The 14,232-nt window shown below is 40.0% G+C and overlaps 1 protein-coding gene across 9 annotated transcripts in view; it reads left to right on the top strand.

Moving 5' to 3' along the window:
* Nucleotides 1–14,232, top strand: part of RBMS3 (RNA binding motif single stranded interacting protein 3) — a 939,633-nt gene that overhangs the window by 823,894 nt on the left and 101,507 nt on the right. For all 9 annotated transcript variants that reach the window (XM_045008010.1, XM_045008014.1, XM_045008013.1 and 6 more), the window contains one exon: nt 10,684–10,790. In XM_045008010.1, the coding sequence (XP_044863945.1) occupies nt 10,684–10,790 (107 nt within the window). The remainder of the gene's footprint in view (nt 1–10,683; nt 10,791–14,232) is intronic.

The raw sequence follows: 14,232 nt of genomic DNA, 5'->3' as shown, positions 1-14,232 counted from the left end.
CTGCCATGTAAGAAGCCAGCAAAGATGCATCCCCTGTCCTGAGGAGCTTATATTGTTTTAATAGACTAACTTGGTCTATTGAGCACCAGACCCCTGACTTTTCTAAAAGGTGAGCATCATTAAAAAATCATTCCAGATGCACTGCGAAATGCCACATCTCCCGTAGGCTTTGAAGAGATCAAAAATACCCTTAAATACAAACAAACAAAAAAGGAAAGCAAGCAGGCCATACAATACGTTGCTCTGTTTATCAGTTCAAAATATGAACACTTATAAAATATTCACACTGTTTTATTTTATGTCAAAGTTTAGAAAGATTGGCAAGAGCACAGAAAGGGATGCTAAAATATATTTTCAAGCCACCTTATTCAGACCCAACAATAAGGAAAAAGTAAAAGTACAATCAGGGAATTCAGAAATGTCCAGCAGGAGCAAACAAAAACAACAGCAGAAATATTTTTAAAAGATTCCCACACTCCACCCACATGAGGTATTTGAAATACAAATCATTTCTAACATCTAGTACAATTCCTTCTACCTTTGATACTTTTCATGTGTTGTTGGTATGCTTTGAATGGTTTCTAAACAGTTACTTTTTTTTAACTGATAACCATAGTACCTGAATGAGATTTTTTCCCCCCTTTTCTAAGGTAAATTTTGTTATCTTTAAAGCACCAGTGAGATCTCATAGAACCCTTTGAAAAGCATTTTACTTTGAAATAGCTCTGCTGATATGGTGTAATAGCAGATATTTTCTTTCCTGTTTCCTATTTTTATGCATTTATTTCTTAAGAAAACTTGCATTAAAATAGAAAATTGTTGATGATGGCTCTGCTCCTGGAAAGGCTAGAGACCCTACCTCTCAAAGCATGCAATAGGGCTGAATGCAGTAGGGAGATGGGCATCTCTCAGTGGCTCAGGACTGTGGCAGCGGCATTATGCTTATGAGGCTGACAGAAACATTGATGAGTATCCTGGTCTTTTCTGACAACACAGCTGTTGTGCTTCCTGATGCATTGCTGCTGCTGTGGGAGAAAGGCACTCCCTTTCCTTCAGCCTCACTTACGTGCAGCAAGATTGTCCAGTTTCTACCTTGTGAGACTGCTGTTATTCTCCAGGGTCTATGTCCAGGAGATCCAAATAAATGGGATTCTCCCCATGGAGGACTACCAGTCCAACACCTGCCCTTTCCATAAAGCCTAGTCCTCCATGGTGTGGCTTTCCCTCCTCCACAATATAATGACATTGGTCCCATTTTTGGCCCCTCCCTGCCTATATACAATCATTTTTCTTCCCCTTGAGTGCCAGATTCAGAGAGACTTTCGTTGGCTTGCAATAGCAGAGGGACAAGCAAGAAGTCTCTCCTTTCCTTGCAGTGGTTTCCCCAGGAATTGAAATTAGGGGGGGTGTTCGAATTTACAGGGGGGGTGTCAGGACCAATGAGATATATAAAAAATATATGAATAAAGTAAATGTTTTGTTAGGATTATGCAAATTTAACATAAGAATAATGCAAGTTACACCAAAACACATAACAGGTCTAGATTGCTAAAAAAACATACATTTAAAAAAAAAGTATTTAATTTAAATTGACTTTTGAAAAGTAAGCCATCATAGGGTAAGAGGAAAGTCCTCTCATGGATCAGTAACTGGTTAAAAGATGGGAAACAAAGGGTAGGAATAAATTATCAGTTTTCAGAATGGAGAGAGATAAATAGTTGTATCCCTGAGGGGTCGGTACTGGGACCAGTGCTGTTCAACATATTCATAAATGATCTGGAAAAATGGGTAAACAGTGAGGTGGCAAAATTTGCAGATGATACAAAACTGTTCAAGATAGGTAAGTCCCAGGCAGACTGCGAAGAATTACAAAGGGATCTCATGAAACTGGGTGACTGGGCAACAAAAATGGCAGATGAAATTTAATGTTGATAAATGCAAAGTAATGTACATTGGAAAACAATCTCAACTATACATACAAAATGAAGGAGTCTGAATTAGCTGTTAACACTCAAGAAAGATCTTGCAGTCATTGTGGATAGTTCTCTGAAAACATTCACTCAGCGTGCAGCGGCAGTCAGTGATTCCCAACATTCTGTTTGCTTTTTTAAAAAGAACAGGAGCACTTGTGGCACCTTAGAGACTAACAAATTTATTTGAGCATAAGCTTTCGTGGGCTACAGTCCACTTCATCGGATGTAGCCCACAAAAGCTTATGTTCTTTTTGCAGTACAGACTAACATGGCTGCTACTCTGAAACCTTTGCTTTTTAAAGAAAGTGATAGATAATAAGACAGAAAATATCATATTGCCTCTATATAAATCCATGGCACATGTACACCTTGAATACTGTGTGCAGATCTGGTTACCTCATCCCAAAAAAGACATACTGGAAATGCACAAAGTACAGAGATGGGCAACTAAAATGATTAGGGGTATGAAATAGGAGAAGAAATTAAAATGACTGGGAATATTCAGCTTAGAAAAGAGATGACTAAGGGGGGATATGCTAAAGGTCTATAAAATCTTGACTGATGTGAAGAAAGTGAACAAAGTAAATGTTTTGTTAGGATAATGCAAATTTAACATAAGGAAAATGCAAGTTACACCAAAACACATAACAGATCTAGATTTCTAAAAAAATATATAATTTTAAAAAAATGTATTTAATTTAAATTGACTTTTGAAAAGTAAGCCATCATGGGGTAAGAGGGAAGATCCTCTCATGGATCAGTAACTGGTTAAAAGATGGGAAACAAAGGGTAGGAATAAATTATCAGTTTTCAGAATGGAGAGAGATAAATAGTGGTATCCTTGAGGGGTCAGTACTGGGACCAGTCCTATTCAACATATTCATCTGGAAAAATGGGTAAACAGTGAGGTGGCAAAATTTGCAGATGATACAAAACTATTCAAGATAATTAAGTCCCAGGCAGACTGTGAAGAGCTACAAAGGGATCTCACACAACTGGGTGACTGGGCAACAAAATGGCAAATTAAATTCAGTGTTGATAAATGCAAAGTAATGCACATTGGAAAGCAATCTCAACTATACATACAAAATGATGGCATCTGAATTAGCTGTTAACACTCAAGGACGAGATCTTGGAGTCATTGTGGATAGTTCTCTGAAAACATCCACTCCATGTGCAGCAACAGTCACAAAAGCAAACAATGTTGGGAATCATTAAGAAAGGGATAGATAATAAGACAGAAAATATCATATTGCCTCTATATAAATCCATGGTATGTGCACACCTTGAATAGTGTGTGTAGATCTGGTCACTCATCCTAAAAAATATATATTGGAATTGGAAAAGGTACAGAGATGGGCAACTAAAATGATGAGGGGTATGAAACAGGAGGAGAGATTAAAGTGACTGGGAATTTTCAGCTTAGAAAAGAGATGACTAATGGGGATATGATAGAGGTCTACACAATCTTGACTGGTGCGAAGAAAGTGAATAAGGAAATTTTATTTAATTCTTCACATAACACAAGAACTAGCAGTCACCCAATGAAATTAATAGGCAGCAGATTTTAAAAAAACAAAAGAAAGTATTTCTTCACACAATATAAAGTCAACCCAGGGAACTCTTTGCCAGGGGATGCTGTGAAGACCAAAACTATAACAGGATTTTAAAAAGAACTAGATAAATTCCTTGAGAACAGGTCCATCTGTGGCTATTAGCCAGGATGAGAGGGTCCCTAGCCTGTTTGCCAGAGGCTGGGAATGGGCAACAGGGGATGGATCACTTGATGATTCCCTGTTCTATTCATTCCCTCTGAAGCACCTGGCCTTGACCACTGTTGTAAGACAGGGTACTGGGCTAGATGGACTATGGGTCTGACCCAGTATGACCATTCTTATGTAAAAATTAATTATAATAAAAATGTTTAGGACAGAAACTCCCCAACATAATGACCTCCCAAGATAGCAACAATGTGAGATAACAACCTTGGAAAATACTGCATTTTAAAAATCTTGGCCTACTGGGAAACATATTTATATAAGTTTCCTTTCCCAGTCACAAATCCAGCATTCTGGAGCAAAGTGACTAAAATATAGTCCAACAAACAAATGTTTATTTAACATGCCCCTCACTTTTCCCTCCACCACTCCACTCACCGGTGTTGTCCTTGGTCAGTGGAGACTCAGAGTTCAGAGGTGCTTTCACGTGAGTACACCTTCCAGGTGGGGGACAAAAAGGCACAGTTTGCTCTGGCCACGGCTGTTCGTTGTGCCACCGTTCACTCCACCGCTCTGTTGCCAATGGCCCTGCACAGTCACCTTCTGCTGTCACCTACCACTGTGACCACTGCGAGTTGGTCTCTTGAGGTTCCACCAGCTCTCAGTGATTTCAGCTGAGCTCTCAGTGCGGGAACCTTGCTGCTAGTGCAGTCTGGGCTGTCTCTTACACAAAAACACTGCCCCCACAGGAACATTGTCCCCACAACAGGACTAAGCACTTAGACCTCATTGTCAGTGATTTCAACTGCAGTGGTCACTTAACAGAACAAAAGACTATCTATTGGAGCCTAATCAGCTCTGTCTTTAAACAGTGGAGAGGGACAGGTCCCCACCCTCTCTCTTGATGCCTTCAAATCATCACAGGCTAAGCACAGTTCTACTGCCCTTTACTCATACAATAAGAACAACATTTCATCCCTTTTCCCCCCACATTCAAGTGGTTTGTAATCCAACCCCAGCCAAAATCTATCACTTGGACAACACAGCTCTGTTTGCTGGATACCTAGGTAGATTAGGTGTGAATGTAAATATAATCTGGCCCAGAAGCCTTAGCCCCCAGCTCATCGCTAGCTGTCAGGGAGAGCTCATTTAGGCCATGGCTATACTTGCAAATTTGCAGCGCTGCAGCAGGGTGTGAAAACACACCCTCTCCAGCGCTGCAAATTGCGGCGCTGCAAAGCGCCAGTGTGGTCAAAGCCCCAGCGCTGGGAGCGCGGCTCCCAGCGCTGTACGTTATTCCCCACAGGGAGGTGGAGTACGGACAGCGCTGGGAGAGCTCTCTCCCAGCGCTGGCGCTTTGACTAAACTTAGCGCTTCAAAGCGCTGCCACGGCAGCGCTTTGAAGTGCAAGTGTAGCCATAGCCTTAGACTTTGCTTACAAATCAGCATTTGAAATTATTAGGTTGGCCAACATCACCGAAATGAATGCACTGACATCATAAAAAAACAGCTGTATAAGGAAGCAAGTCTATGTTCATACTTTTCAAATCTATTATACTTTTTCAGATACACATATTTTATCATACACTATATAAGCTTTTAAAGTCTGTATTAATGTTTCAGTTTAAATTCAGATTTCCAAACAGTCACTAAATTGGTATGTAACTAGCTCACAAAACTAGGGGGGGTGTTGGGAAAATTCAGGGGGGGTGTACCCTGGGGGGGGGTGTAGGGAAATCGCTGTTTCCTTGCATGGCTGCACCAGAGCAGGTCTGTTCACTCCCCATGAGCACGGTCATTGTCCGCTGCCGGAAAGCTCCTCTGGAACCGCAGATCAGGGCTCAGAATGAGAACGGGGGATTTGTCCTGCAGCTGTTGGCAGCGCTAGCTTTTATGAAGCAAAACCTCTTTTTGGCTGTAACTCCTGAACATTTTAAAATCAGAACAAGATTCGGCACATGCCTGGCAACTATGACATATCTCTGAGATGTATATCTGTGTGCATGCATGCAAAAGGGTTTTGGACAAAACGATGAGACTCCATACCCAACTTTTCCCAAATTGCTGTGTTTTTTCTAAACTCTTTATTCTTTTATAGACATCTCCCCAAATTTCACCCATTAACCAAATTTCTCTTAAAAATGCACAACTATCATAGTTCTTACCCTGCACTTTACATTTGTACAGGAGATATTAGATGTAAATTTTAAGGCCAAAAGAAAGTATTAGATTATCTAGTCAGACTTGCATAACACAAGCCATGGAGTTTCACCCAGTTACTCCTATATGTAAATAAAACTGTGGTTAAGTCCTATCAAACTGCAAAGTTTAAATGTAAGCCTAGTCACAGTGCTGCTGGCACATCCCTGCTGTACTGTATATTCCACACCACCAACTGAACTTCATAAGACACTCTTTTTTTAATACTTTACCTTTATCAGTATATTGTAATAAATTAAGACTAATATGAACATGTGGATATCACTCTTTCAGAAGCACTAATAAAGACCTCTGAAATACCCACACTCCTTCCCAAATGCACCAAAATGAGTATTATCTATAATTTTGTTAAGAGCCCTGTGATATGAGCCACATTTCATGGCTTTCGTGCCAGGGTGACGTGCGATAATGCAGTGTCATTACACTGAATATTTACATAATTAATTACACTGTCCTTTGTAGAAATTTCTCTGTGGCTGTTGGCTGTTTGGAATTTTTTTGTTGTAACTATTTTCCAACAAAAAGCAGAAAACCTTTCTTTACTAAAATATCTGCAGCACCTTTTCTGAGTAATTTTAATGCAGATGATTATATGGCAATGGGTCACCTCTGCCAGCAGAGTCAGCATGTAATCTATGTAGATTATGATAAATCCCAGGATAACAAGAAACACTGACCTGTATCAAACTTTTGTCCCTAAAATGGCACAGAATAGCACTTGATTGAGAGATGTAGATCTCGCTTCCTCATGCTACTTTTTTGTTGTTCAGAATCTTTCTTGAATTCCGTGTCTCTGATTGCAATTAAATGACTCTCTGTCTCTCTCCTTGGCAGTGCTTCCCTGTTCAAGTAAGAAAATATATCTAAGTTTGTCGAAACACAGACATCCTGTGCATTGTTTGGAGGACGTATGCTCAAGAGTTGCCAGATCAGTGTGCAGCATTACTTGGAAATGCATGTGCTCAGGACTTGCACACTTTCCCTTGATTGAGTTGAGCTATGTAACATAAGAAGTAGAGTTGGCTGAACATTCCCCTTTCATTGATTATGGCGATGCCTGCTCAGTCTGGGTGGCTGTTTTCCTCTTTCAGCCAGGATCTAACATGAATAATGGAGCCTTTCATAGACTCTCCAAAATATTGCCTGTTTGCCTTACCAATCTTTTCCATTTGTCATGCTGCTTTAACAGCAGCCCCTCTAGTGGCTAGGAGTTAGCTAGTTTTTGGTATAGTCACATCATCTGGTTTCCTGCCCTGAATAACTCAGAACATTTCAGATGCTGAGTTCTTGTTAGATTTCTGAAGTTTACACAGGGTTGGGCCTGGTCAGTTCTTGGATGGGAGCCCTCCAAGGAAACCCCAGGTGCTGCAGGAAACTGTGGTATAATTACATAGTTGGTACTTGTCTCTATAAATTAGTCCCAAGAGGGTACCATGGCTATTATATGCTCCTGGAGATGCTCTTTTGGTGATATGTAAACCCTTAAACACTTGTGGCTGTTAAAATCTCTTCATGGCATATTGTGTAAGAATGGGTGCATGATACCCACTATCTTCGTCCAATTCTCATTTGGATAATTATTGCCTAACTTGAAAAAAAAAAAACTCTCATTGTTTCAGCTGGAGAGATTTGTCTCCAATATCATAGAATAATAGACATAAGAGAGAGAGGAAAATTATTATTGTAGGCCAACAAATCCATCTCCCATACAGAACTATTCTCTGTTATACACTACGTAGGGTTTGTCAAGTCAATTTTTTAAAATCCCGTGGGTTGAGGCCTCCCTTTGCTTCCCTTCTTAAAAACAATCAGACAAATCCTGGACATTTAAGGCTAGATTCTATAATTTCATCTGGCCCCACTTTGTCATTCTGGGAGGTACAAAGGCACCAGGAACAGGCCACACAACTGGCCAACAGAGAATTCCCCTTTCAGAGGGGAACTCTGCTGGTACAGATGTATTAGCTCCAGTCCCTGTATCTGCTATCCCCGCACCATAGTGTAAGAGTCATGTTAGGGTGTGGGGTCATGGTATCGTCAGAGTTTAGTACATTATGCCTCTGTTTCACTGGTGTAGGACCCATTCAGGATCTGCTAGGAAGCAACTGCACTTTTCACGGGGGTCCGGGTTGGCCCTAAGAATCGGGGAACTGACTCCCTGACATTCCAACCCCTGGCTTGACAGAATCAAGCCCATTGTATTTGTGTCTTTAAGGGTTTTGGTGTCCTGCTGGGTGTAAGATGTTGTATTAAAATAATGTGGCTCTCCCTTCCTGCCAAAACCAGGCTTTCAGTCCATACGTTGTATTAATGCTCTGACTGCATTTGTGTGAGTTGATCTGTTTGTCATAATTCCTTCTAATTTGCTAAAGGGGAGTGGACTTTCCCAAACAGAAACCTAGCTGTGAAGGGTATCATGTGCATGTCCCGTGGTCCCTGTAGTCAAGTCGGTGCGTTTCTTTCTCTAGACAAGGACAGAATTGTTTTGAAATATCACTCAGTGATTTGTGCCGCTCTCTTCTTAGTCAGCGTTAGACAGGTCCATATTAACAACTACGAGGCTGTAAAATGGTATTGATGGATATCTGGAAAGCCAGAAATTGCAACAGCCTCCCATTTGTGATGTACTAGTATACAGAAAAGGAGGTGTAATAAACCATATCATCTCCAACCTTTCTATACCAGATCGTAATGTACTACCTAAATGTGCATGTGCCGATGCCACCTGCGTGTAGTTAGCTGGTAGTTGTAGTGTATGTATGTACGCAACACATGGATTTGCTATGTAATGCTTTTTCTAGTGATTGATATATAATCTTAAAATAAAAAGCTTTTGAAGCTTCAGAAGTTTCTCCAATAAATTTTTCTCCAGTGCTATCTTAGCATTCTCCTCTCAGTTACACCAGAGTAAATTATGAGGGACTGCACTGAAATCGTTGGTGATAGATCAGTGTAAAATTGGTGTAAGTGAGGGGTAATCAGGCCCTTGGAAGCTAGCCATCTGCAGAGAGAATCCCCACAGCCACCTTGAGGCTTTTAAACTTTCATTATTTTAAATTTAAAATGGCTGGCTGAGCATTGCCTGTACTAAAACCTGATACAATAATAAGAGTCAGAGGTGTGAAAAGGCTTCTGTGATCATCTAGTCCATCTTCCTGCCAATACTAAGATTGTTTCCTGCAGTTCAATTTTCAAGTGATCCTGGAAATTACTGCCCCGGTAAAATGGGCACTTGAAAGAAAACAAAGCAATTCAAGCTTCAGATGTAGCCAAAGGGATCCCATTCCACTGACACAGTGTGGTTCTAATGTTGGAGCCTCTGTTTGTTCTGTTGCTTTGTTACAGTTTTCAAATGAGGACAATTTATACCGAAGATTGATATCTGTGAGCCATTTTGATCGACCTGTTACTAAGCATGGATGAGCTGTTCAAATATTATAAGAACTTCCTGGAAATTTAAAATAAATAACACCTTTTTAAGTACAAAAATTGGTTAATCTTCCCGACCCTCCTCCCTTTTTTTTTTTTTTTTTTGGTATCTCTGCACTTCCAGGTGGCAGTAATAAGTGGAGCTGTTGTAATACTGTAAGAATGTCTATTTTTTTGGAGTTTCCACCCTACCAGGATCTGGAAAATTGGAAGTATTGCAAGAAGCTCACTTCCCATAAGTTTTCCATTCCAAATCTGCAGACCCAAGAGATTCAGACAGTTCCAACAAGATTCAGATGAAAAGCATTGTTTTGAGGCATATTAGAATCAAACCCTTTGAGGTTTGGTACAAATATTGATGCATGTCCCAGCCCAGTGAAAGTGGGCAAGGGTGGGAGAGAGCAAGCAACGGGGAGGAGGAGGGGGGGATATAGTGAGCAGGGGCGGGGCCTCAGGGAAGGGGCGAGGAAAAGGGTAGGACACAGGTGTTTGGTTTTGTGCGATTCGAAAGTTGGCAACCCTAATTTGTAGCATTGTCTGAATAACATTTAAAAGCCTATTTCTAAAGCTGGATAGTTAGGAGACGGTACCAAGACACAAAGGTCCCTTCCGGTTGTTCCTATGTTGTTTGTGTTAATTTCTTCACTGGGGATTCTATTATGAGTTCCTTTCTGGTCTGTAGCTTTTTGAGCATTCATAGTTCAGCAGCACACTAGCCTTGATGACTATTGTAGTCTCAGAGAACAGATCTCAGTCGGGGAGGTAAGGAGGCACATCAGGTAAGGAGGCACCTCTCTTAAACTGGAAGGAGTTATAGGGAAAAAAAAGTAATTGGACTGTGTTTGGCAAAAGTCTTCTTTTATTTTATTGTATTTATTTTATTTATGCATATTTTTAAGCCCTGGGTGCTGAAAAACACAGAAATCATGAGAACACTTATTCCCAAAAAAGATTCTTGCAAAGTTTCTATAATAAAAACAGAGAGCTGCTTTAATAAAGCCATGATTATCCTCACACAAATGCTGGTCATGAATACGTGTCTAACATAACAGATATAAATGCCTGACTCTACTATTCCACTATAGCATTGACTTAACATTCTGTGTAGGCTGATTATTTTTTCAACAATATTTGTTATAGTCTTTTAAGGTCTGCCAGTATTTTTTTTTAAGCTTAGTTAGTAAGAACAGCTGCCAGTGGAGCCAAGGCTAAAAGATGCAAAATATATCTGCAGAAGGCAAGATTTTACTTCAAAAGACCAGTATTACAAAGCATTACTGTTGCTAGTATAATCACTTTCTTTGGGGGGTTGCTAATATAGACTGGGTTTCTTGTCTTTGCAGCCCCCACTGAGCCTTTGCTGTGCAAATTTGCTGACGGAGGGCAAAAGAAGCGACAGAATCAAAGCAAATACACACAGAACGGAAGGCCGTGGCCAAGAGACGGAGAGGTGAGTGGCACTCAGCAATCATTATTCATCCATTTGGGAGGAGAACCTATGGGTCTGGCTTTCAGGGCCTTGATAAAATCAGGTTCCATGCAAAACAAAATGGCTTAAAAAAGAGAGAGAGAGAGAGAGAGAGCAAGACTTTTATGCTAATGTGTAAAGTTACAGAATGGAGAGGTGTATTAACCTCAGCATTCCCATACAGTGAGCTCTCTGTCTGTTCCCAGACTTGAACTCAGTGGATATTTTCAGATGTACTACCAACAGTGGATAGTTCTGCAGTGTAGCAGTCATGCAAATGAGAGCGTGTACAGCTAAAATTAGCAATGTAATGACAACTTCTTACGTTATAATATATAGTTGTAAAATAACACCCACTGGCAAAGCTATTACCGGTCTTCATGGAAGGTCAGGCATGGAGGATGTATTGCTTATACAAATTGAAAAATACACTTGCACGCAATTCATATCTAATGAAAGAAGGTTCCACTCATTCACAGCAGGTCTGAGTTTGGGCTCTTTCTTCAGTTGACAGACAAGGAAGTTACCCATAATGGAAACTGGTATGGAAATATGATAATTTAACAGTTGCTTCCCTTCATTGCTGTAAATGTTCAACAAATTGGAACTCCTTTTCCACGCACATGTACCCAAAGCAACTACATTGGTTTACCAAATAAGAATGGCATTTGTTTGACCATTCAAGTGTTTGTTTATTCCTCTTGAATGTTGTTATGGGATGAAGCCATTTGAATCAATGAAGAAAATCTGATTGTAGTACAATCTTGGGTATTGGTATGGCTGCTAGAGTGAAGTTCCTGTAGTATTTCCATGCCTAAAGACCTCTCGCCCATCCACCCCCTTTCTGGGGTTTATCATTGGGATGTTAAAAAGTTTTACTCCCTGCTGAAATGTGGAATACATGAGTTCAAGCTTTTTTTTAGTGATTCACATTTTAAATTTACAAGAGAGAGAGTGTGAGTGTGAGTTTGGCCATTTATAACTTCCAAAGGTGGTTAGTGGTTTCAGACAGGTTGTTGTGTTCTAACTAGACTCCAGCTTGATATGGTTAGCTGATACTTTGCAGACCACTAGTGCATGAAGTTCAGACCATTGGTCCATGAAGCACCATAAGTGAGCTCCTACGGCATCTTGAAAGCAGTCAATGAGTTGCTTACTTTAACAAGGAGGCTACTGTACACTGATCAAACAAAAATTACTAAAAGTATTTTTAGCTTGCAGGCTTAGAGCACCAGCCTGGCAACCATATTGACATGACAGACTGAAATAGCCTCAAAGGGGTCATTACAGTCTGTTTTGCCACAGATCCAAAAAACTGAGACATCTCCTTTGGAGACATAATGGTTTATCGTGTTAAGAATCTACAGAATAAGGAGTGCCAAGAAGGTTTTGACCATCCTATAAAAGTCTCTAGAGACTGGTTTATGTGGTAGGCACTATTTCTATTAGGCCAACAATTCGTATTTTAAACAGCCTGTATTCATTTTAATGCAATAGACGCCATTCTAACCTATCATGTCAACTGTTCTACACTTCCTTGAGTTCCAATCAATAAACAGCCAGAGAAAGTAAAATGAAAATTGACATGCCACCATTATGCCTACTTCAGATCAGTGTATGATACATCCCATATGTGCTGGAATAGTTAGACACGATGGGGCAAGTTAAGGACAACGTTACACTCATGACTTACAAATAGGATTTGTTTAATATGTTAATAATCGTTAGCTTAAAAAAGTATCCAAAGACAGCAGTTCTTACTACTATTCTACAATACAAAGCCAGGGTCACTCAAAAGATGCCATTAGGTTACCTGTACACAGATGGAAAACAAACTTGGAAAGACAATAAAGAAACGAAGGCGGGAATATTTCCAGATAGAAATATCCTCGGCGGATGTTAATGACCTTTACTATCTTTTTAGGGGCTGCTAGCTGAAGTAATTGAGACAATAATGCATTTAATCCTTTAGTGGAAGTCAGCCGTTTATTTTATATCTTTGACGAGTTCATATATTTTTCACAGTTGCTAGGCAAAATCCTTTTGTGCAGTTAATGTTATTGTTCGAAATGTAATGGAATTTTTCTAGCTCTTTATACTGTGCCTGCAAGCAAGACACATTGGTCAATTGTTTTACATGCTGTGAGCCTCACATTGAATATCTTTTGTAATAATATTTATTACAACTATCATTTTTTAAGCAAACAGAACAGGGAATAATAAGGAATAATTATCCAGAGAACAGGTGTCCTATTTTTGATTAGGGATGGGATATTAAAACCTTTCCTGCACCTCTGCTTTTCTTGGTTCCACTAAAGAACAAAAGTACTGAAATACCATCACAGTGATACTCCCCTGATATTTCCAACCTGGCCACATCTTGTGAGATTTGATTTCCAGACCAAAATATATTTGGCAATGATTCAAATACATGTTTGAATGCTTGGTGCTTATGTGAACTGCATCTCTGAAACCTCTGAGGTTGGATCATCATTAATACTGAATGCAGATGAGGGTTATTGTTTAGGAGAACAGACTCCAGAGAAATGACACCAGCACTTTTGTCAAAGGCCTCAAGTTTGAGTATGCAAAGTAGAAACAGGCAGCTGTGCACAATACTTTGATGTAGGGTGGAAAATGCAATGGATTTAGTTAAGAAGAACAAATCACTGCATTGTTATCTCTCTGTCCATTCTATTCTCAGATCTGTAGCTTTCCTTTATGGAAAAAGGGGAGGTAATTCAGGACACCACCACTGTGGCACACTGATCCCAGCTGCATTTTCAGCCCCTTGTGGCCATTGCATTGCACCATAAAGTTAGAGCTTCTCTAGTCCAGTGCAGGGCAGGGAAGACAGAAGCATCAGAATCAAGGGAGCTCAAAGGTACAGCTTTAAATTGTGCTCTGTTGAGTTTGCATGCAGCTGGCCCTCTAGGTTTTAGAGTAATTTCTACAGAGCCCTATGGAATTTCTTCAGAACACTTTTGGTTTAGTTCTTATTATTAGGATGTTTTCTCAAAAAGTCAAGGTAAAAGCGATGAAGAATAGAAGACATTCACTTAGTACTTTCTAATCTCCTAGCTCCCCTCTAAGTTTGAAGCATTTGACAAGATTCATTGTGTTGAATGATTTGACAATGACTAACGAACGTGAAGACTAAGGTTATTAGGGCCTCATTTACAGATGAAGTCTAAGCATGTACAGTGAAATTCAAAAATATCTGAAATATTTTTGGTGAGATTCTGGCCTGATTCTCATCTTGTTCACACCAGTTCTGCACCAGCGTAACTTCACTGATTGTGGTATAGTTGCATCTGATTCATGAGAAGGGAATCAGGCCCTCTGGTTTGAAAACATCCCTGGCAATATGGCACTAAAAGGAGGGTGAGAGACAGAAGAAACATATGAATTATGGCTGTGTAAC

This window comes from Mauremys mutica, chromosome 2, assembly GCF_020497125.1.
Source record: "Mauremys mutica isolate MM-2020 ecotype Southern chromosome 2, ASM2049712v1, whole genome shotgun sequence".
Taxonomy (NCBI): Eukaryota; Metazoa; Chordata; order Testudines; family Geoemydidae; genus Mauremys; species Mauremys mutica.
The sequence above is the reverse complement of the archived record's forward strand: the minus strand, read 5'-3'. Positions and strand labels throughout refer to the sequence as shown.